The following is a 25663-nucleotide window of genomic DNA, read 5'->3' as shown; positions in this document are numbered from 1 at the left end:
CGAAGTCAAAGCAAGTTAATCAGAATTTTATGACATTAAGTGAGCAAATACGACCGTAGACATTTTTCCACTGTAGTTTGTAGCTTCATAACTTGAGGCGTGCCTTGCACTTCACGATTGCAGAGGTTTTGTCGAATTGGCCGGTGAGTGCTTTTTTTCTCTGTTGTCAAAGTGCCTCGAGCATATTCTACTATTGTCGTTCGGGCTGCAATGTGAACGTCACCACCACTTTAACATGTTAGAGAGCAATCACTTGAGACTAAACAACGTGAAGACTGAAAACAACGTGAAAATGTGTATGGAGGGGCCTCAGTGCACTCAAACCTTAAATCGGTTCTTCTAAGCGCGAGAAAGCATCGGGATGAATGATCCCGGTTCGACCGATTGCGTCTTGGTCTTGGCTAAGAAAGGCGCAGCACGTTGGTTTATTAGTGCGCAGCAAAACGCGCAGTGCCTAGAAAGTTCCAGTACAAGGCGCTTAAGAAGCTGCAAATTTGAGACGTAACAAACACTGCGCGATTTTTTTTTTTTGTTTGGAGTGAGACGAGGTAAACGACTATCTAAACCAATTGACAACAACGTAAATCAGTTCACACGCTTTTATGACATTGTCGTTTTATTGCGTGTTTTTCCGAACGTTGCCTGCTGGTTCCTTTTTTGCATTTGCGCCTTAGTTGGGTTAGCGGAAATTCCCAAGAGCGGCACAAGCCGCGCCGATCCACTTCAGCCGCCGGGTTGCTTCCCATGGTTTTGAAGGGAAGCAGTACAATTTGATGCCGACAACCGCTTCGCGCTTGCGACAATCTTTAACGCAGCAGTATCTGCTCCTGTTCCTTTTGTTCACACTATTTACGGAGGAGTTGCCAATAGGCCACGGTGAATCCACTGAAACATAGGAAAAGGAGGCTTTCAGGCGGGCTAGAGCAGTAAGGGCACTGGTGAAATGACGGTGAAGGCCTACACGCGGGTGCTCACCGCCGCGCCTAGATGGCGCAACATACGTACAGCCAAACATCATTGCAGGGTGCCTATATCTGTACATATTGTATAAAGCGTTTCGTTTTCTCTTTACTCTAAATTCCCCTTCTGCCACACAACGATAATCGTCATCTGCCTTGATGTTTCCTTTCTTTAACGCTGCGAGCCCGGTATTTTCCTGTAACGACCGGTAGGCGCGTTATCAGCATGACAGCATTTAATCTCCGCAATGCTATCATGCTGATAACGCGCGTGCCGTTCGTTACTGGAAAGTACCGGGCTCGCAGCGTTAAAGAAAGGAAACGCATCAAGGCAGATGACGATTATCGTTGTGTGGCAGAAGGGGCACTTAGAGCGTTCGGCTGCTGTATTTGCTTAATTCATTTGTTCATTTAATACTGCGATAAACAAGCATAATATGCAAACTGGTAATACAATAATTAGTACGAATGCCAGAGTGTCATAGTGATAATTCCTTTGTGCAGTTTGAAAGAAAGCAATACTAGGAGACAAAATAATTTTTTGCTGCGTATGGACGTATAATCAGCAGAAGCAAAGGCAAAATATATTTGCCTACACTGGCGAAATGGTCTATTTATGACATTTCTTCTACTCTAAAAAAAATACTTTTACACATTTCGAGTCCCTTTACGTCTCCGTGTGAGGCAGCGACACTACCTCTGAAAACATTGGCACTATTGGACTTCTTGACGTATTGTAAGGCTGTTTACTTTTGTTCGCGACGCTTTTTTGCCTTTTTCCCTTTTGACTGGGAGGATAGCTAAATTCTGAAACGAAACCATGCAAACGCAGTGGACGCCACGTTTTTTAGTAGTTCGCACGTAACATATGACTTGGTGCTGTCCCCGTTGTCGCAGTGTTGTGGATTGGACATGAAATCCAGAAGTCGTTCAGACGCGCTCGAATGGACCCCGCGTTCGAAGCCTACCGCTGATTGATATTATCGCACCGATAACAAATATGAGGCGATTCGTGCACTTCCACTTTCCCTGTTGTACTAAAAAGAGTTCTGAGGCTCAAATACACACATTTTAGCTTTCGCCAACTACCCGCGCCGAGATCGGTCCCCACGGAAGCTTAGGCACACCGTATCCTTCCGAGTCTGTCTGCACGTCATCGGTGCGTCTAGGGTCAGGAATCAAGAAGTCTAACAAGGATAAATCACTCTTCTTTTCAGATTTCGCATCGGTGTTCTTAAATAAACCATTCTTCATTGTTTACAGTGCCAGCACAAGCGATCAGCGCCGATGCTACGCGCTGATCGCTTGTGCCTGCATTCTTGATCGAACAGAGGCTGCTTACAGGTATACGTGCTGTCGCTGAAGGCTCCCAGCATTAGCCTGCGCTCCTCTGACGAAGATATATGACTACCTATGCGAAACGCATCTCTGGACGTTGCTCTGGGAAACTAAAACTGCTTCTTGGGTATGACCTTACAAACTATCTCCTCATCGAAATGGCTGGCTTGGCGCAGTTTATTTGCGCCCCGGTGCACTTGCAGAAGGATTCAAATAAACTGGGAGAAGAGTTATGGGCTTTGGCATGGTGAATGGGAAGAAACGCCAGACTGCTTCGCTCGACTTCGGTGGTCAACCACTGCAACAACCTACCTAGGCGTGCCTCTCGATTCTTATTACGACCCGGAGCCGTACTGGAATGAACAAGTGGCGAGAGCAAAGGAAAAGACTAACGCGTGGCAGGGGCGACAGCTGTCAATGTTCTCGCGCGCCACGGTCTGTAACCTATTTCTTACGTCCATGAAATGGTATGTCATGAATGTTCTGTGTGCTTCGCGGATAAACTTCCAAAAAATTCACCGTATCTTCGCCGTTTTCATATGGGCATCGACTTGGGAAAGGTCCAGCCGCACAAACTTGTTCTTGCCAGTAAAGAAAGGGGGCCTTGGGTTGGCACATTTATTTGTGCGGCAAGTTGTGTCGCGCTTTATGTACCTTCGCGACCAGAATGATGTGTTCCTTCGCACAGTCATGCAAGTGCTTTTATGTCGTCACCTTTCAGGATTTGTTGTGTGCTCGTCTGAAGCAATGGATGGTTCCGTTAAAGGTTACCTGCGAGAAGTCGTGCTTGCGTACAGAATGTTGCATGTGCGGTTTTCTGTGCAGTATCTCGCCAATATTACTAGGAATAAACTGTATAAGGACCTAATTGACACTATGCTCCCTGTACCGATTTACCGTATGTCTAACCGTGGAGGCCCAGGAAACGTCCTCAAAAGGGTTAAAATAATGCCAGTACACCCTTCGGTAAAAACCTTTTTCTTTAAACTACACGCTAACACATTATCAGTTATAACATGGATGCATAACAGGGGTATTTTTGTCCTGTGGTCCATTAACTGCTTCTTATGCAAGAAACCTGAAACGAAAGAGCATGCGTTTCTAGATTGCTGGGATCCCATCTTTTTCAGGAATGTGCTACAAAGGACTTTAAAAAAAGAGTTACCTTTAGATCCACATGGAATAAGATTCTTACCGGTAGAAATGGAGGCTTTTCCGTATGACGCTATAATGCTCCTGGGCCTCCACAGTTTGTGGAAAGCTAGAGCGCAGTTCAACAATGCTGATGTCAATTCACGACCTACACGTGATCACTTCATTGAATCTGTAGTACGGTTCAGGGATGTCCATCGGGCACTCCCTGAACAACCAACATGGATTGATATGCTAGATAAACTTGCCGCATTGAAAAAATTTTGATATGTCGTGCCAGCAAAATCCTTGTTGACATATTTTTCCTTTTTCTGTATTGTTTGTGTATGTCAAAGCCGGCACTAAAGAAAAAGAAAAAGCTGGCGTGGTGCAGTGGTAGAGTACCTGGCTTGGGATCAGTAGGTACGTGGATCGAATTTTCATGTTTTTTTTGTTTTTTTTTATTGCACTAAAACGCTCTCTGTTGCTTTCTGCGTTCAACAAATATATTGGATGTCAAGGCACCGCGTATTTAACGCGCTAGATCTGTTTATCGCGCCTGCGCCTCCCAGTACGTCGCGCCTGCCCAGTGCCCCAGCATCCAGAGTGCAGCACTGGGCCCATAATGCGGCTCTGCACTGGGCAGTGCAAGCGTGTATATGGGCGGTGATCATGAATGTGCGCTCGGTAGGTGTCAAAGAAGCCAGTAGGCCGTCCACCATTGCAAGCAAGCGGACCTGCACGGAAGGCGCGCTGATAGGCTCGTGTTCGCCCACTAAAGTTCGCTCATGGTTCGGCTTAAGTCCTTGTATATGCTTTATAAATGAGGAAGCTTACCGAGATGCTGTAAGCCCACCAAATGGGGCCTAAATGCCTGCCCTCCTCCCAGCTACGGCTTCTCTTGAGTAACAAAATCCGATCTCGAAGGCGGTGCTTTTGAAAACTGCATGCGCCTAAAGCGGATGGGAATCTTGGAGGCAATATTCACTTCGTCTTTGACCGTGTCTGCGGTGACCGGGGCACAGCAGACGAAAGGTGCCCGAAATGTCTACGTTCATCCATGACGTCACGTCCGCTATAACCCATGATGCCCCATCCGCTCATTTCCATGGCGGCCGTCTTACGGAGCCGGCTGCGCTGCGAAGTGGTCCGCATTCCGTGCCCACTTAGAGCATGAGTAATTCATCTTTCCACGCTACATGCGTGTAATAAATGATTGGGGCTCTGAGCTGTTTGATGCGTTACCATTAGGTACCTTGTGCGCATATTTTGCCTCCTGGCCGCGTCAAATTGCAGCCGGCATGCGGGATGGGCCATCGCATCTTATATGGAGCTGCTCATGTTAGTGGTATTGCCTCCGTCAGGATCATCAATGCGTGCACAGAACCATTCAGTAGTCTGGTTCAGGGGAGGATGCGCGAAAGAACGAGGACGTAAGAAAACACTGCCATGACGAGCTGTTCCATCAGATCGCGTTACATCGCGCTTTTTTTCAAAGACCATCTCGCTCGAGCAAGAGAATCTTGGAACACCATTACTACTGCTTTTTGACAGCTTTGCTGCGGCTCATTTAATCATCACCTGCATTCTTTTAATAATACAAATGGCATCGCTGCGCGGAAGAGCGTCTCTTGAAGTTTCCAAACAAGAGCCAATGCCGCCGTGCCTTCTGCACACACGCTTACCTTTCCTAATGCAGCTAAGACGCGGTACTAGCTCTGCTACTGCATGATACAGGGTCACTGTGATAAGAAAATTAAAAAGAACAAACGAAATTAATGCAGAAAATGTCAAACGCTGCCAAGCGTGATAAACGGACCTGCCCCGCTAGACGAGTTGAAGAAATCGGCGTCCTGAAGTCAGCTTCGCCTCAGTAGACCAATGTTACGCGGTGAAGCATGTCAGTACTGAAGAGTGACTGCTTTCACTGACGTATATAATATGTGTTGCTTAATGATGTACGCGTGCACCTGCCGTCTCCTGTTACATTATGCGCGCCGAGGCGCCTAAGTGTACTGGCCGGCCTTTAGCGCTATTTCAGACGTGGCTATGATGCTTTGAACCGTTGGTTTGTCGACCTCGTAAGCCAGTTAATGTTTACACGGCCATTTTTTATGAACTGTTGATTTCTTCCTTAATAGCCACGTAATTTCGTAGTTTCCTGTTCAACTGCTTTGGTCATATGCGAGTCAAGGTGTTCTCTCTAGCCGAGCACAGTTTTCGAAAGCGAAACAACGCTTTTGCATCAGCATATAGTGCCGTCACCCATTTACAACACAGTCAATCAATCTAATTTTGTATGCCACTGGGAAACCACCGAACGCAGGGAACTCCCTCGCATGCGGGGAACTGCATAACTAGCCACGGGATTAGCGTGCCTCTTGAGAAGCTGCTTTGCATGAAAGGCCAGGTACCCTTTCCATGATTCACCGAAAAACATTTTGTATGTCTAACCGCTTAACATATTTGTATTGCGAGGAAGCTAACCTTATGGAACCGAATTTCGCAACGCTTTTTAGACTCCTGCATCTCTACCAGCCACTAGCAAACGCTTGTCAGTACGTCTCTTGGCCAGCTAAATCCAGCTAAAGGTCCAGCGAAATCTCTCCTGTTGGAAGTTGGGGGGACTCACGTATATGAATACTGCCAAGGAAAGCAGCTTCCCTGATGAAGGCACGCTCCCCTGTCGAAACATTTGCACCAGCCTGTTCGACCACCGTTATCACCGCAACGTATTTGTGTCTTGCGGTGAAGCATGCCAATATTGGGAAAGATTTACGTGAACAGAATGTATGGTTTCTGTCAGCGACGAACCTAATGTTCGACTCTCAACAAAGCAGATTTTCGTGGCAGGATGCATGATGTCTTGAGAACATTTGTTGGCTAAAGCCATACATGCCAGGTTAGCTCTTGTCACAATAATACGCTTTACGGCAATACACAAGAGATCTCGCTGCAGGACACGCCCGCCGTAGTTAGCCAAAGCCTTATGTGATGGTTCACTGCAAAATACCTCCTGTACTGCGGTGAATCGTAATAAAGCACATTTGTCAGTTCAGAATGTAAAGACCCTTGCCCTTCGCTTTTGTAATATTATGACTCAGTTTAATGAGAACATGTATTCACTGCTAAAAACATCCACATTGAAATGGAGATATGAACACTGATGGTAGCCTCTGTGATGTTTTATCCCTTTACTTTCTTGTGTGCCTGTCACGCTGCCATTATTAAATTTTCCTGTACTTTGTAAGGTGCTGACATACATAACATTACATCACAAAGAGCCACTGTGTAATTAGTGTTCAAGGACCAGTGTGATGGCTTTACTCAAGAAAGGTTTGGGTTATGTTGTGAATGTTTTTTTAGAGAGGTAGCTTTCTGAGAAGAAATCAGATGTCAGGAAATAGACCTCAATGGCACAGTAATCTTGGCTGCCTTTTGCTCAAGTGTGCCCTAGACATAATTGAGTGATTTGCACTTGCAACTGGACAGCAGCCTTAGATTGGGAGACCAGTGATATGGCATGTTTTATCAAACTAGGTGACACATAGCATTACCAGTCCGAATAGAGACCTGTTTTAATGTTTGTCCCCTTTAACACCTAGATTTTCGACCATGAATTCAGAAAAATCTGTAGCACATTTAGAACCTAGATTTTAAATGCTCTATTGGCGACGAGGAGTTACGGAGTCGCCATCTATCGGAAGCGCCTCGCTGGCGTAGTATGAGGGATCACGTGGCACGCTCCTCATAGATTTTGCTGTCAGCGCTCACTGAAAACACCACGCGCGAGCTCTCCCGGACATTTCTTTAAGTACTTTCGAAACGAGAGAAGTTTCTTACTGTCTAAATATTAATCTTGGGCAAACTGAAAGCACACAATCGTTTACAGACGCTACCTCTTTACCGAATACGTACACTGAACGCCACTGTGCGCGGTCGCCGCGATGGAGTCTCCCGAACCGGCTTCTTGCGTGAAGGGTACGTAAACGCTGAGAGCAAGCTATGTAAAACATGTTCTTATAGTGTTTATATAACTAAATGGAGTGTAATAGAACGAAGCCTCAATGCAGCGATCGCGCAGATTTGCAGCGACCGACTGGGCGTCTGCATGCTTGTCCGCGTACCGTTTCGCATCCTCCGCGCGTGCGTTTTCGCCCCATGCCATGAGCTTCAGGCCGCAGAATATGAGCATTTGACAGTATACAAGCAACCATTGTTGCGTGGGCGCTATCAGAGCTGTTCAACAATAATTTAATTGTAGAGACTTCGATGCCTACGGAGACTGTGATGTGCCGTCGCGACGATTCATTTTTTCTTCTAAACTCTTTGACCTTTCAGTATTATTTCTCGAGTTGCGTCGCACTGTATGTTTATCGGTGTTGTCAGCGTGCAATTTCCCGCTGCTCCTTTTTTGTAATCCAGTGCATTAAGTCATAACACAAACATGACCATATGCCATGTTTTTTTTAATATGTGCTTCTTACCGCTGCCCTTCCACTCCACTGAACTTGCCAGTATCTATAGCATCGGCAAGTTCATAGACCAAACCGTCATGACATTAGTCGGGCAGCGCGCTCGGGCGAGCGTCTCAGTGCGCGTTTTCAGAACATCGCAGACCGGGCGCCGTAGCAGAAATCTTTCTCGCGTCTGTGCTTGCTGCATATCCGAGTTGTAGCCGATTACTGTTTGCCGGTTTAATGTTTTGCTAGCCAAGCTTCACGCAGCTTCTTCTCCTGCGGCTACGTGTGAATAAGGCTGACACCGGCCCCCCTTACGTGCGTGCGGCCCTACGGCACCAAGCAATAGCCTGCCATGTGGCGCGCCTTCAAGGGCAGCGACTACCTATTGTAGTGCGTTCAAGCGTTGTAAAGGAGACACTCGAAGCGGGAAAATTTCACCACTAAATGAGGACCGCAGCGTTCGAGGAAATTTAAACTGGTTTTCAGCTCGCTTCTGCGCGCCCGAAGCAGCCGACGTGGCCGCTATGCCCACGTGATCCCTCCTAGCAAGTCACGCGATGGTGGCGCCAGCTTTCCCAGTGGTGGAGCTCGAGGCCAATAGTTGACTTCTTGTTCATTGCACCTGTGCATGGCTTCTGTTCAAATGGGAGAGCACTTGTTCACAGCTTATTAGGGAACATTCTTATTTACACACCTTCCTTTTGATTTATCTCTCCTACAATCACAATCAAATGTTTATAGCACATGAATGTGCTGTGCATGAATCTAACTTACAATGCCATGTTCAACAGCACAGTGAATGTAGCTTGTGTTGGTTCATTCAAGCTAAGCATTGCTACAGCCTTTAATTGTAGGTATCATAGTATGAGAGCAGAGAAATGGATATGCAAAGACAGTTGGGTACATTGAGACATCTTTGTTGTGTGTGAAAAGGTGATAGATACACAATATGGGGAGAACGCATGCACTTTCATATTTTCTCGCGCACAAGAAAAGCCGGCAGAATAAGGTTTCTTCACTGCGCCATAGAAACTATGTGTTTGCTCTCAAAGGTAATTCTGATTCATTGGATATGTTCCTGTGCTGTGTTTATTTTCTTAAATGTGCTTTTGTTTTTGCACGGTAATGTTTCAAACTCATTTTTATTTTCACAGACTGAACATCCCACGTCTTGGTTTGACTTCCTGGTACAGGATACTTGCAATTAGCATGGGGGGATGAAGCAGAGCAGTGTACTTTTATTAAATGTGCGGATTTTAGCAGTATAACAGCAGTTCGTTAAAAAATATGTGTGCTGAAAATAAAGTGTTCTTACCCACATTCCTTGTTGTCTATTTATTTATTTAATTATACAGTTAACCCCCATAGAGGGTCATAAAAGAGAGGACAATACAATTACATAAATCAGAGATGAACAATGTCAATGTACGTAAAGTTGCTTAATACTTGTCAATTCACAGTGAATAAGATGTTCACTTCAATGCTGTTCAGCACACTTCTGACATTTATCAAAATACGTACAATAAATATCAAGTCGCACATTTCACTTGGCACTTCAAAACTAAATCGAAAACTCCAATAAGTATGCCTCAGCCGCATTTTCAAAGTCGGTGACATCCTTTAGGCTAACAATAGTGTTTGACAATCGGTTCCACATTTCTATCGCATCCAGGAAAAATCAGTATCGATAGGTATCACTGCTGGTATGGTCCGGCTGTTGGTGGTTAGTTCGCGGGTATCTTTTGCCTGGAGCATGTAGATATTTGAGCTTATCAATCTTAAGTTGATCATGCATTATTTGATAAAGCACCTTCAGCCTATATTTGTTCCTACCTACCTCAAGGAGATCGAAGTTGCAACGCTGTAACGTAAGCGTGACCGATCCCTTCCTTCGGTATGTCGAACAAATAAAACGCGCCGCCAGACTCTGTATCCTTTCCAACTTCCTCTTAAGCGTCACTTGATGGGGACTCCAAACAACGCTGAATATTCTAGTATCATCCTAATGAAAGCGGTGTATGCAATAAGTTTTACATTACGCGATGCACGTTCCAGTTTTTTTCTAAGAAAATATAACTTTTGATAGGTAGTCATGCAGACGTTATCTATATGTTGGTTCCATGTCAATTTTGCTCATATTCCTGTATTCTCTTCAGCAAAACCACTTATATGGAGAACTGATCATGATAAGTGCTCATGAGCATATTAAAGAACAGCCTTGAACCCTACTCATGCACAGGTAAAATGTATAGATGCAGTGAAATTAAAACAGACGGCAAAATAGTAAACACGGTGCAGTATTTGTCAGACAATTTTGGCAGCAATTTTTGCATAAAACGATTTACTTAGAGCTTACTAGGACTACAAAGCACCCATCTTTCTTGTTAGGCATACATTACTACAAGCTCTTTAAAGGTGGTCACAAGAGAGATGCTGGCTTCAATGAGGAACTATAGAGGTTCAAGGCAGCCATAAAAATGTATTAAGAAATTATGCAATGCACAGCATTTACTCAGTTCAGAGAGCTTCCAAAGTTGCCATAAGGCTTTGATAGCTGTGGATGAGGGAACAGTTGTACCCTGTTTCGAGCGTGAGAAATGACCATGAAGATCGAAACATAAGTAACAACCTCTAATGCAAATAAAAAATCTTCCTATACTTTTAAAAAGACAGTGAAATGAAATTAGTGACACAATTTCGTTTTCTTTTTACTTCATTTAGGTTCAATATACTGATTTGATTAACACGAAACAGCAGAGTGGTGAAGCACATCAGAAAAACGCTAGTCTGGTCTATTCTGCCTTGTCTAAATTCAAAGTTCAGTAAAGTTAACTTAGAAAGGTATGGTGAAGCCATTGCTTCAGTCTGTATGGTACATAACAGCAGCAATCGCCAGCCTAACTGCTTGGGTTTACAGTGTCTTATTTGTATTGTATACTTTTTAAGTGCTGAGCTAATGGAAGATTGATTAAGGTGACCAACATGCTGAACCAGTAGTTTACCGAGTAAAATACATGGACAAGGGTGGAAAGATAGGACAGAGCACAGGGGATGTATTCCGTGTCCACCTAGTGGAAATGTCCATTTCATCCGCTCCTGAAGTTCTGATTGGCTCGGCTGGGGTATGCATGAGAAGGAGACATGCTCCCCCAGCTAATTTGCACTTCAGCAGAAGAGGATATGGACATGTCCACTAGATGAATAGTTACAAAGCTATTTAATAAGTACCTCTGTAACCAACATGCCTGCTATGCCATCCTTGCTTTCGATGTCTGTCTTAGTAAAGGTGTGAAAGAACCAGGTTTGTGCACGAAAATTTTTCCTGAGGGTGTGTGCTTTGAAGCCCACAGTGGTAATCACAGGAAACGGGGTGGATCCCGAGTAACACCAAAGGGCAAGCCTTCATTGAAACAAATATGGAGGGAAGTGACTGCATGCTCAAACAGGTCAGCTCGCAAGTTTGCCAAGACCAAAATGATATCAGAAGTTGATGAAGCCTACATGGTTAATGTATAACCGCTTAGGCCAAAATTATTTAGATACTCTTTATGAGGACTACATATTTACTGGAAATCTCAAAACAATTATGTTAGTGCAGAATACCTTCCACTAGTTGTGATGTCCTTGAAAGAATGAAAATGTTTGAGTTGTACTTGTGTGGTTCATGAATTTAATTTTAAAAAAAACTCAGCAATGGAAAAAAATGCAAAGAGTAGTATTCGAAATAAATTGCCAACTCTTTAGGGCTAGATGAATTCAAATAATAATAATAAGCAAATGAAGATCGGGCATACAGGATAGATGTTCCGGCTCCCACTTGAAAGCCTTGTTCACAAAGATTGTGAACAAAGCTCCAGTTGAACCAGTTCTTACTTTTCATTTTTACGGTTGGCATTCAATTCTAAACTTCTTACTGTGCCTCTTTTGACTAAACCAGACAGGCTCCCGTCAAACTCTTCACTACTTTAATACAAATAATTGGAGTTTGGCAAATACATTTTTCTAATAGGAATAGTATGTAACGAATTGCCAAACACTGATGCATACAGTTACAGCAGGCATATTTATCTTGGAAGTACGCACCATGCTTATATGGTCTAGTAAAAAATGACAGCTATCCAGGAAGATTTAGATTCTTTTTAAGCAAAAGTAATTATACCTCATACACTTGAAGCAGATGTATCCCATTGGTTGTGACCACATTGCGAGCGTGCCTCTACGGAGCAGAGCGGGTGAAAGGGTACATCTGCCGTCGCTCTAGCGCGCAAGGTGTTGCGTGAGGGGAGAAGGCGTCACCACACCGCTATGTCATCCTTGTTCTCGCAAGCCGGCGCCCGGTCCATATCTCCACCCCCACAGTGGGCTTAGCTGCTGCACGTGCCCAGTGGGGCAATGTCGCCACTAATGACTCTCCGGAGTGCCGTCACTACTTAAAAACCTAACATCAGTACCCTAGCAAAAAAAAAACTGATAGAAATTTCTACAAGTCTCTTAGGAATATGTATAGGTTGTACGGGTCCTTTTAAGAGTGATATATATTCCTACCTGACCCATAGAACTCTTTACCAGACTGGCAGGCAGCATATACACTGGCACTGTGCTGCCTGCAAGACCAAATAGCATGATGTATCAGTCTTTTAAACCCAGATAGAGATCATCATATGACATACAGAAATCTGTTTGAGGCACTGATAAAGCATGTTAGAAATAGCACACATGCCGGTGCCCACATGCCTGAAGAGAGGTTTGTAAAACGAACTGAATATACAACCCTGAATGCATTGCCTGTCACGTGAACAGATTAACAAACACAGTTGGGATATTAGAGTATCGAATAAAAATAAGTGTGCAAACAGTGCACTTATCAAAACTTTTTACAGCTTGTATGCACATATATATTATCCTAAACATGTTTCAACATAAATTAAAGCACAAGTTTTCAAAGCACAGCAGCGTTACTTAGCCTGTGAAACTACATTGGGGAAGTTGCATGAGAAAAGTCTCAGTCCATCTTTGTATCAGGTGTGCTCCACTTCTTTTATTACAAAACTTCATTTACAAATTTTGCGAGACGGATGTGCAACATTTATTGCATATCCAAAAGAGGATTACTGTCATCATCATCATCATCATCATATCTATGTCCTCTGCAGGACGAAAGCCTCTCTCTTCGATCTCTAATTACCCCTGTCCTGCGCCAACCGATTCCAACTAGCACCCACAAATTTCCTAATTTTGGCGCACATAGACTTCTCCCAGTCCAAAATTCCATCAAGCTATTGGCTTACATGTCTGATGGCTATACGTAATTTCGGAGCTTGAAGGTCTACCAGTCTGATGGTCTACCGGTCTGATGGTTTACCAGTCTGATGGTCTACCAGTCTGATGGGCTACCAGTTTGATGGTCTACCAGTCTGATGGGCTACCAGTCTATCGGTCCCTATTAGTTTGTCCGTTATTGGTAGAAATGCATGATTGCATCAATTTTAAGACATATTGGCACAGCTAGTCCTACACAGGCTGAAGGAATAACATTCTTGTTGTGCGTCTCAACCAGCTTGTATGCCAGTCAGTAGGCAGGCATGTGCGCATTCCACACTCCATTTTTAACAGGACAAACAAAATTCAGGACATTGAAGCTTTATTTGCACTCGACGTGACCAGTTCGGTTTTGTCGTTACATTGATGAAATCGGTGGTACAAAAGAGCAACTGTCTTGAAGATTGGAACAGCTGCCTCCTCTTTTGAAGCAGATGGGAAGTAAAAAACAAGAAATGCAGAATACTGTCTTGATGAAAAATATACAACATTCATATTTTTCAGAAAGGGTACTTTTACGGAACTGTACGGAAGAAAACATATTAGATGTGGGCAAGAATACAGGTGCACAGTATTTGAGATAATTAAAATGACAAAATTATACTAAATGCTTCATCATAAAGTCGCAATCATTCAATAACAACAAAGTGACCTGAAAAACTGCCGCATTATCTGCTGTTAAAGATGCTTCCTGTATTAACCGAAGATGGCATGAATGGAATGAAGCGTTCATTCTTCTACTTTCTTTGGCACAGGCTCGGTGAAATGTTCCGCTAAAATGCCGCATTGTAGCAGGGTGGCAGCACAAAGGACTGCTCTTGCTGCAAATATCTTACCACTATGATTACTGTATAAGTACTTTGTTGTCATAGCAAGATTAAATGCCTGTGGATGCAGAAAACAAAAAATAACAACTGACCAGAATATATTATCACTGAATAAATGAACAAAGGCATGCACTTTACAGGTAACCCAGAAGCCAAACTATAGATTTCAAAAGCTATATAGCAGAAAAACGGTCATATAACAAATAGGGCTGTACTATATATGCAGTAGCCGACTTTAAAAGGTGCGGCAGACAACAGAGGGGATCACAAAAACATACATATAGTCAGGCAGCGTGGAAAAAAACTTGTTAACAGGCCGGTTTGTTAATTGCCACCTGCTTGCTCAAAAATACGCAGCCTTTCCGAGACACCTTATTCCTGTTAAGGAACTTCTATATTACAGCAAGGTTTGGCTAAGGGCTAGTTCGTATTCCATGGTATCATTTGTCACTTACAGCGCATACGTAGACGAGGTCCCTCGTCTATGTATGCGCTGTAAGTGACGATTCTATACCACAATCAGTTGTGACCAGTTACAAGAGATGCAACAGTATCCTTTGGTAATATATAAATAAATAAACAAATAAATAAATGAAAATTTATAAATCCTTCCCACACTTGCATTGACCACACATCTGGTTGGTGCAGCTTTAGCACAGTCCGTTTTTTTTTTAGTAGAACGGATGTAACAGTTGCAACAAAACAGCACAGACAGTAGAGTAAAAGGGCAAGAACAAAACAAGGACACAATGGGTAACACACACTTGTGCTTGAGTGTGTCCCATCCCATGTCATCTTGTTGGTGCTCTATTACTCTTTCTGGGCAACAAGCAACAGGAGGTTCAAAGGCAACAAAATTGCACATCACAGCTTTCATGTTCAGCACTGTAGCGTCTGTCACACTCCCGAGACAATAGCTCAAGTATTTGTGTGTGCCCTCACTAAGCGGGCGAACGAAGAACACTTATGTCTAGTGTTGACTGCTCGGACTATCGCCCCTTTTAGGAAGAAAAGATTCTGGGCACGTGGTGAAGAGCTGACTGTGCCCAATGTGCCATGAAGTCTCTTGAACATTCTACCTGAGACTGGTTTAGACGATTGCCTCTAGAACCTGCGAGACATGCAGACAGTGCAAAATGGGTTTGCATGATAACTTATTCTGTGGACAAGATTACTCTTGCGTGTGTTGCGTCTAGAGTGCGCCTCCGCATATTGGATGCGTATATATTAGCTCATATATTTGTGGGCTGCATGCATAGATAACAGCCTTTATCATGGAAAAAATAAGTCAGCTAGCTGTTACAGCATTTGCCAGTGTATGTGCCAAATGGCATATTCTTCACGCTCACATATGCATCTTGGGCGCTATAGAGCATATTTTCACTGGCTGGCTGGTGTGTCACTGGTGTGTTATATGTTAACCTTGCAGTTTACACATTTTTTGACAGTTGCATTGCATGGGTGTGCTCCATGTCTACCAATAATCAATTGATGCACTGACTCAAAGCTAGACTTAAACACTCATTGTCTGCAGGAACATTGAGCCTTCTGCCTGAAGATAGTTCGGTGCACCCACAGCAACGAGATGAGAACAGTATCCAATTGCTGTATATCCTAATGAAAATTTGTTAGCTGTTAAATTAATTGCTGTGCTGATAAAAATTTTGTTAACTCGCTTTAGAATGAAAGGCGTGCAATGAAATTCTGTTCATGCACCATTTAACGCGCATGCATGCAGAGCTATCGCATACGCTATAGTAATGATCGGCGATAGCATATATAGCCCAGTTAAGTACCTGCATACATTAGATTTCCCGTTTGCAATCGAATTGGGTCGCACGCAACATACGGCAGTGCGTATACATTGGGAAAGCTCTTCGTTTTTTTAGCGGATGTATGTTTGGTGCATGAGGTATACATCACAAAACTGCACAATCGCTCGCGCTCAGGGAGGTCGCGTTTCGACCACGATTCTACTTGTGAAATGCGCGCCGCAGCTGTCGCAGCGCTGCATTCAAATGGTGCGTTCATACACTCGATTCGCTGTGAGCCCTCGACAGCCGTTTACGCCAGTTCTGGACAGTTTCTTCACTAAATAATGCGTTGCCGATATACCGTTCTTTGCCGTCACGGAAATGCTTTGATCCTTTACCGAAGATGTGTTTGTTTAGCTGCCAAAGCTATAGGAACGCGCCGCCGCGGCCTTATTGCACTGTGTATATATTGCGCAGTTACGTTGTAAGAGCGGACGGTTTGTAAAGACGCGCACGCGGAGAAAACAAGCGAGAAGCGCAGGCACAACGCGCAGATGCAAGGTGTATTGCTCGGCAGCCACAAAAATAGAGTACGAGATCTTAATCACCCGCTGAGCTTATGAGTTGATGACAAGTCGCCGAAAAAATTTGTAGCGCAGCCTTCATTCCGCTTCTAACTGGCCCAAGTTAGTGATGTCGATTATATATACTATATATACACAATATACTCACGCGGTACCTGTGCTAAAATAGCGGCAATTAGTTTCTGCTCTCCTCGACAGTCTTAAGGAAGTGCAACTCATGTTATTGTGTAACCGTAATTAACATGAGGGGAAGAAATATCCTTCACCGATGTACTGCGGGAAGCCACTCGGTTGCGAGTGGCCCCATGCATCTGCCGATTTCGGCACCACAAAGGGTAAATGAAAGTAAAAGCACTAAACAAAGACTGATCGCGGTTTTGATTACTGCAGACTTTTCATGAGGTTTTACACGTTCAACTTGGTTAATCGGCTGCGCCGACGTTTTCATTTCGGACGGTCATGATGCCCGTAGAAATCTATCTAACCTTTAAGCGCCCTACTGGTGCACGTAAGCTACATGTAAAGGATCTCCAATAAACGACAAGACTCTTAGTGGCATTGGAGGGTTGCCTGTAAGAGTTTTTACATGACTTTTAAGAGCCCTGTTTGTATTGGGAGGGTGCATATAGACACTCTTGACTGACCTTTAAGAAGCCTATTGGTATTGGAAGAGTACCTGTAGGAATCCCTGACTGACCTTTAAGAATCCTATTGCTATTGGGAGAGTGCCTGTAAGAATTCCTGACTGACGTTTGAGAACCCTATTGGTATTGGGAGAGTGCCTGTAGGAATCCCTGACTGACCTTTAAGAATCCTACTGCTATTGGGAGAGTGCGTGTAGAAATTCCTGACTGACCTTTACGAATGCTATCGGTATTGGGAGAGTGCCTGTAAGAATTCCTGACTGACCTTCAAGAATTCAAGAATTCAAGTCCATCAAGATAGCCCAGACGGATTTTTGACCGGGTTTTCTTTAGACTATGCACTTTTGCATTCATCCCAAAAGTATTGTGATATGTGACAGAACACAAGTGAGCTTGTGCAAAAAGAACAAACTGGCATGGCACACTGACAGGAAGCAAGGAAACAGGACAAGCATCGCTATTGGTACAAGATCTAAAGCAATATATCAGAACATGACAATACAGCAATGTTATTTAAGCAAAAGTGAGTACAGATTTGAGAACTTATAAACAGCTAAACATTAGTGCACATATTGCAAAATCAGAAGACACAATTCTTCACTGGGTGCTAGTTCAACCACCGCACGTCGAAATGCGTAAAAGTAGTTTACCCAGTGTAGCTTTCAGCACGCGAATGCAAAGAAGACTATCAGAAAAGGCTTCATATATAGTGTTTGGAGTCTTTCATTCAAACCGTAATACACTGTTAAAATAAAATTTCAGAGTTTGCTTGTTTCATTCAGAAAAAAGATAGTGTCTTAGTCATGCCGCCACAGTTAACGGATAAACTTGCACCAGCTACATTGAGTCAAAGGAGAAAATAAAGTGAGGAAGACACATGCTTGGTGTGAAAATGATGCTGTTGTATCAAGTAGCATAACTGCTCACTTAACATTCAGCTGCTTTTCATGCCTCTGCATAAAGACTGAGAAGCTTTACCTCTTTACTATCTGCTAGTGAAGCACTCTTTGTTCACTGTGATCACCCACTCAAGGCAGTCACATGGTTAAGTAGGGCCCTTCGCTACATGTAAGGGCACCGACCCAAAACTGTGCATAAGTCCTGTAAAATATTGTCATGTTTTGGCTACTGCAACTGTTCATCATCAGCTGCATCACTACTGCCAACATGCAGAGCATGCAATTTGCCAAGCACTTAATCAAGAAGAGTACGATAGCGAAGAGTGGCGAATTGGGCTAGCTGGTTCATTAGGAAAACAAGAAGCTATCGCAAGAAAAAATAAACAATAGAATTGTGATGACTCTGGCTTGTTTAATATATTCAAACACCAAAAAGCTGATTATTACAGAAAACCATAAAGCGTGGTGCACTGTTACCAAGTGTTGTTTTTTTAAGCTATAGCCTGTTATTACCAAATATTCATGTACCATGGCTGAAGACCTACTGTTCATCGTTGACATGTCTTGAGCATGGGAATTATCTCTTTCATAAAGATTTCGTATTTTCCATTCAAAAATATTGTTGTCTATTTCTATAATTACATAAAGGCGCATAACTTCGCTGGGTGTTACGTAAACTTGTGGTTCCTCTCTTCTGACGCAGACTGAAGGGTGCTTTGCATGGAGAATTTCAACAGGAAATAGTTTCTTGCATTTCAGAATTATACAAGAATTCGCTACAGTAAGAATTCTACAAATGAGAGAAAACACACCTGAGAAGCTGACGAATGCACTGTTTTTAGTCTTTGTAGTTAGAGTGTGCTGGAGAGAGTGGAATGTTTGTTGGTTGTTGAGCATTCGGTAATATTCAGTGACACTTGTTGAGTCACTGCCACGGCTGTGGACTACAGCCTGTTTTTCACTTTCATAGAAGTTCAGGCACAGCTTTCCAGTGCCTAACGAAACTGTCTACTGACCAGCTCTCCTCTCCTGCAAACCAAAAAACTTATTGCTTCTGGTGAAAGATTTCAACTAGCTTTAGCTGCCTGTAACTTTCGAGCAAGTCTATAACATTCCAATATTTGTAAAAGAACATCATTAGCTCCGCATTCTAATTTCACTAGAAGTTCATTTCTGCCTTCAAATACAAATGAAAAATGCAACCAATGAGGTCCTAGTATAGCCACACGTTTAGGAAGATGCAGGATTTGGTGTATATTGTATGTCATTGCACCCAACCCATACAAAGACTGTGCTCTCACAACAAACTCCGAGAGAAGATGAGTTGATCTAATTATGGTCATCTGAAGTGACAGTGTCCAGTAGAAGTATATAGACACCCTCCACAAGCAAACTGGAATGTCTGACATACTTATACGGCAAAAAGCCATGAAGGCATGGTAATGAATAATGAAGAACCCACCACTTCCATTCACTAGCTTTCCAGATTTTGAAGTCTGATAATCTTCGTGTTGTACCTGTGAACCAATTCGGTGGCGTGACTGCCAATAACCTCCTGTTAGAGGCTAAACTTTGTTGTGACCCGGTCAAAAAATCCGTCAGGGTTATCTTGATGGACTTGTAGAATTCTTGAAGGTCAGTCAGGAATTCTTACAGGCAGTCTCCCAATACCATAAGGATTCTTAAAGGTCAGTCAGGAATTTCTACAGGCACTCTCCCAATAGCAGTAGGATTCTCAAAGGTCAGTCAGGGATTCCCACAGGCACTCTCCCAATACCAATAGGATTCCTAAACGTCAGTCAGGAATTCCTACAGGCACCCTCCCAATAGCAATAGGATTCCTACAGCTCAGTCAGGGATTCCTACAGGTACTCTTCCAATACCAATAGGGTTCTTAAAGGTCAGTCAAGAGTGTCTATATGCAGCCTCCCAATACAAAAAGGACTCTTAAACGTCATGTAAAAACTCTTACAGGCAACCCTCCAATGCCACCAAGAGTCTTGTCGTTTATTGGAGATCGTTTACATGTAGCTTTCGTACACCAGTAGGGCACTTAAAGGTTAGATAGATTTCTACGGGCATCATGCCAGTCCGAAACGAAAACGCCGGCGCAGCCGATTAACCAAGTTGAACGTGTAAAACCTCATGAAAAATCTGCAGTAATCAGAACCGCGATCAGTCTTTGTTTAGTGCTTTCACTTTCATTTACCCTTTGTGGTGCCGAAATCGGCAGATGCATGAGGAAACTCGCAACCGACTGGCTTTCCGCAGTACATCGGTGAAGGATATTTCTTCACCTCATGTTCATTACGGTTACACAATAACATGAGTTGCACTTCCTTAAGACTGTCGAGGAGAGCAGAAACTAATTGCCGCTATTTTAGCACAGCTACCGCGTGAGTATATCATGTATATATAGTATATATAATCGACATTACAAACTTGGGCCAGTTAGAAGCGGAATGAAGGCTGCGCTACAAATTTTTTCGGTGACTTGTCATCAACTCATAAGCTCAGCGGGTGATTAAGATCTCGTACTCTATTTTTGTGGCTACCGAGTAATGCATCATGCATCTGTGCGTTGTGCCTGCGCTCCTCGCTTGTTTTCTCCGTGTGCGCGTCTTTCCAAACCATCCGCTCTTACAACGTAACTGCGCAATATATACACAATGCAATAAGGCCGCGGCGGCGCGTTCCTATAGCTTTGGCAGCTAAACAAACACGTCTTCAGTAAAGGATCAAAGCATTTCCGTGACGGCAAAGAACGGTATATCGGCAAGGCATCATTTAGTGAAGAAACTGTCCAGAACTGGCGTAAACGGCTGTCGAGGGCTCACAGCGAATCGAGTGTATGAACGCACCATTTGAATGCAGCGCTGCGACAGCTGCGGCGCGCATTTCACAAGTAGAATCGTGGTCGAAACGCGACCTCCCTGAGCGCGAGCGATTGTGCAGTTTTGTGATGTATACCTCATGCACCAAACATACATCCGCTAGGAAAACGAAGAGCTTTCCCAATGTATACGCACTGCCGTATGTTGCGTGCGGCCCAATTCGATTGCAAACGGGAAATCTAATGTCTGCAGGTACTTAACTCGGCTATATATGCTATCGCCGATCATTACTATAGCGTATGCGATAGCTCTGCATGCATGCGCGTTAAATGGTGCATGAACAGAATTCCATTGCACGGCTTTCATTCTGAAGTGAGTTAACAAAATTTTTATCAGCACAGCAATTAATTTAACAGCTAACAAATTTTCATTAGGATATACAGCAATTGGATACTGTTCTTATATCGTTGCTGTGCGTGCACCGAACTATCTTCAGGCAGAAGGCTCAATGTTCCTGCAGACATTGAGTGTTTAAGTCTAGCTTTGAGTCAGTGCATCAATTGATTATTGGTAGACATGGAGCACACCCATGCAATGCAACTGTCACAAAAGGTGTAAACTGCAAGGTTAACATATAACACACAGCCAGCCAGTGAAAATATGCTCTATAGCCCCCAAGATGCATATGTGAGCGTGAAGAATCTCCCATATGCCATATACACTGGCAAATGCTGTAACAGCTAGCTGACTTATTTTTTCCATGATAAAGGCTGTTATCTATGAATGCAGCCCACAAATATATGAGCTAATGTATAGGCATCCAATATGCGGAGGCGCACTGTAGACGCAATACACGCAAGAGTAATCTTGTCCACAGAATAAGTTATCATGCAAACCCATTTTGCACTGTCTGCATGTCTCGCAGGTTCTAGAGGCAATCGTCTAAACCAGTCTCATGTAGAATGTTCAAGAGACTTCATGGCACATTGGGCACAGTCAACTCTTCACCACGTGCCCAGAATCTTTTCTTCCTAAAAGGGGCGATAGTCCAAGCAGTCAACACTAGACTTAAGTGTTCTTCGTTCGCCCGCTTAGTGAGGGCACACACAAATACTTGAGCTATTGTCTCGGGAGTGTGACAGACGCTACAGTGCTGAACATGAATGCTGTGATGTGCAATTTTCTTGCCTTTGAACCTCCTGTTGCTTGTTGCCCAGAAAGAGTAATAGAGCACCAACAAGATGACATGTGATGGGACACACTCAAGCACAAGTGTGTGTTACCCATTGTGTCCTTGTTTTGTTCTTGCCCTTTTACTCTACTGTCTGTGCTGTTTTGTTGCAACTGTTACATCCGTTCTACAAAAAAAACGGACTGTGCTAAAGCTGCACCAACCAGAGGTGTGGTCAATGCAAGTGTGGGAAGGATTTATTAATTTTTATTTATTTCTTTGTTTATTTATTTCTTTATTATCAAAGGATACTATTGCATCTCTTCTAACTGGTCACAACTGATTGTGATATAGAATCGTCACTTACAGCGCATACATAGACGAGGGACCTCGTCTATGTATGCGCTGTAAGTGACGATTGATACCATGGAATACGATCTAGCCCTTAGCCAAACCTTGCTGTGATATAGAAGTTCCTTAACAGGAATAAAGTGTCTCGGAAAAGCTGGCTATTTTTGAGCAAGCAGGTGGCAATTAACAAACCGGCCTGTTAAGAAGTATTTTTCCAGGCTGCCTGACTATATGTATGTTTTTGTGATCCCCTCTGTTGTCTGCCGCACCTTTTAATGTCTGCTACTGTATATATAGTACAGCCCTATTTGTTATGTGACAGTGGTTATGCTATATAGCTTTTGCAATCTATAGTCTGGCTTCTGTGTTACCTGTAAAGTGCATGCCTTTGTTCATTTATCCAGTGATAATATATTCTGGTCAGTTGTTATTTTTGTTTTGTACATCCTCAGGTATTTATACTTGCTATGACAACAAAGTACTTAGATAATAATCATAGTGGTAAGATATTTGCAGCAAGTACAGTCCTCTGTGCTGCCACCCTGCTACAATGCGGCATTTTAGCGGAACATTTCGCCGAGCCTGTGCCAAAGAAAGTAGAAGAATGAAAGCTTCATTCCATTCATGCCATCTTCGGTTAATACAGGAAGCATCTTTAACAGCAGAGAATGCGGCAGTTTTTCAGGTCACTTTGTTATTATTGAATGATTGCGACTTTATGATGAAGCATTTAGTACAATTTTCTCATTTGAATTATCTCTATTATTGTAAGCCTGTATTGTTGCCCACATCTAATATGTTTTCTTCCGTACAGTTCCGTAAAAGTACCCTTTCTGACAAATATGAATGGTGTATATTTTTTATTAGTACAGTATTCTGCATTTCATGTTTTTTCTCTTCCCATCTGCTTCAAAAGGGGAGGCAGCTGTTCCAGTCTTCAAGACAGTTGCTCTTTTGCACCACTGATTTCATCAATGTAACGAGAAAACCGAACTGGTCAGGTCGAGTGCAAATAAAGCTTCAATTTCCTCAATTTTGTTTGTCCTGTTTACAATGGAGTGTGGAATGCGCACATGCCTGCCTACTGACTGGCACACAAGCTGGTTGAGACGCACAACAAGAATGGTATTCCTTGAGCCTGCGTAGGACTAGCTGTGCCAATATGTCTTAAAATAATGCAATCATGCATTTCTGCCATTAACGGAAAAAATAATAGGGACCGATAGACTGGTAGACCAGTAGACTGGTAGAGACCAATAGACTGGTAGGCCGTCAGACTGGTAGCCCATCAGACTGGTAGACCATCAGACTGGTAGCCCATAAGACTGGTAGACAATCAGAGTGGTAAACCATCAGACCGGTAGACCATCAGACTGGTAGACCTTGGGGGTCCGAAATTACGTATAGCCATCAGACATGTAAGCCAATAGCTTGATGGAATTTTTGACTGGGTCGAACCAATGTGAACATCTTTTCTCTTTTAAATGTGATCACATATTTTTTCTTTTTAAGCTGTTGTATGGTGTATATTTGTTCCAACAACATTTCCTTTCTGAATCCTGGGCTTCATATTTGATTTATATGTATTGTCCTTTGTGATAATATAAATGCATTATTTCTGACTTATTTTTTGGCTAAATGAGGAAGCTTGCTTCTCCTTGAAGCACATTACGGCTATACAACACACATAGATACTGATAGACTATAGATCTGGCAAACTAATATGAATAGACCAATATACTAATAAAAAGAATACACTAGTAAACTTGTACAAGCAGAATAGCACAGATACGTCCAGAATAGAACTAAATGTAATTTTATCAGGGTATCAGTGGTATCGTTTCATATAGCAATAGAAAAAACTGATATAATTTTTATTAGGTTGCCCTATCAGATTTTTTGCTAGTGATCTTTCAATGTAAATGCATATCAACTTTTTGACTAATGCTAATAACTGAACACATGGCTTGCTGTGCTGCAAGTTTTCTTGGACTCCTGCTTCCCTTAAACTTATACTGTATATATGCTTGCAAGATCAAAATTGGAGTATGCTTCATCAATCCGGGATACACAGACAAAAAACACAACTCTCACATTTAGTTGAAGCCACACGAAACCAACCTGTAAATTCTATTGTAGCTGCTCATTCCCATACCGCAAGCATACCGATTGTGCTATAGTTCATGAAGAGGTGAATGATGGGCAGATTATCAAAGCCGCCTGCAATGATGAAGACTCTTCTGATGCCAAAGATGACGTACAGGAAGTGCCTGCTGAGGCAACTGCCTCACAGGTGATGGACGCTTTCGATGTAATGAGTAATTTTGTTGATGTTGGTGAAGACGATGTCGCGATGGGTCTGCAGACTGAATGTGAAAAATCACGTGACAGCACTGCTTACCGTGAAGCGCAAATAAGCCAAGCTTACAGATTTTGGCATTAGAAGTTTTTGCTTCTGCTTGGGCAATTATTTCTGCGTTTCGTATCAAATTTCTGTGATAACGAAGAACGAATTTTTTTTCGGGCACCGTAAATTTCGTTGTAGCGGGATTCAACTGCATATATAAGTCCCTCTTTTCTTTTTGAAGCGGTCGCAAGTACGGGCTCCCAAGTACCAAGATGTGAAATCAGCTTTACTTCGCTGGATGTAGAAAGCAAACGCAGCCCGCCTTCCCGTCAATGGGACGATACTACGGGAGATGGCCAGCGACTTGGCTCTACAACTTCGGCACTCAGAGTTCCAGTGTAGCAATGGATGGTTGAGCAGTCTTAAAGAGCGCAATAATTTGACCTTCGTAGCAGTCTGTGGCGAGAGCAGCAGTGCAAACAAGAGGGTCATCGACGCCTGGAAGGAACACACGTTGGCTCCATTGCTTAGCGAGTACGGTACAGACGATGTGTACAACCTTGACAAGGCAGTCCTTTTTTACAAGATGCTGCAATCGTTTGCAGTGGAGGACACCGCAGTCAAGGGTCAAAAGCAGGGCAAGGAAATAATCATTGTTCTGCTCGGTGCGAACATGTGTGGCAAACACAAGCTGCCGCCACTTGTAGTTGGAAAGAGTGGGAAGCCTTGCTGCTTTAAAAATGCACGGCTGCCACCAAGAGATGAGCTTATCATACCGGCACAGCAAGAAAGCTTGGGTCCCAGGCGCAATATCTGAAGATTATGATCGGCAGGTTGGCCGCAAGTTCGCGGCCACAGGCAGGAATGTACTCTTCTTTGTTGATAATTGCCCAGCGCATGGCGTCATCCCACACTTGAAAGCTATCCGGATGGTATTTCTTCCTCCGAACACCACGTCGTTCTCGCAGCCAATGGACCAAGGCGTCATTATACACACAAGGAAGATTTACCGCCACCACCTGCTCGAGCGCATGCTCCTTTG

General features: G+C 43.3%; 1 protein-coding gene across 1 annotated transcript; it reads left to right on the top strand.

Moving 5' to 3' along the window:
- The first annotated feature begins 24973 nt into the window (after positions 1–24973).
- On the top strand, positions 24974–25438 carry LOC139053213 (tigger transposable element-derived protein 4-like). The gene has a single exon (XM_070530307.1). The coding sequence runs from the start codon at positions 24974–24976 to the stop codon at positions 25436–25438; it is 465 nt and encodes a 154-aa protein (XP_070386408.1).
- Positions 25439–25663: the final 225 nt, after the last annotated feature.

This window comes from Dermacentor albipictus, unplaced genomic scaffold (genome assembly GCF_038994185.2).
Source record: "Dermacentor albipictus isolate Rhodes 1998 colony unplaced genomic scaffold, USDA_Dalb.pri_finalv2 scaffold_79, whole genome shotgun sequence".
In the NCBI taxonomy this organism is placed as follows: Eukaryota; Metazoa; Arthropoda; class Arachnida; order Ixodida; family Ixodidae; genus Dermacentor; species Dermacentor albipictus.
This window is presented reverse-complemented; position numbering and strand designations above follow the sequence as displayed.

Excerpts from the sequence above, each read along its gene's own strand:
- LOC139053213 (XM_070530307.1), top strand. The coding sequence starts at position 24,974 with ATGGCCAGCGACTTGGCTCTACAACTTCGGCACTCAGAGTTCCAGTGT.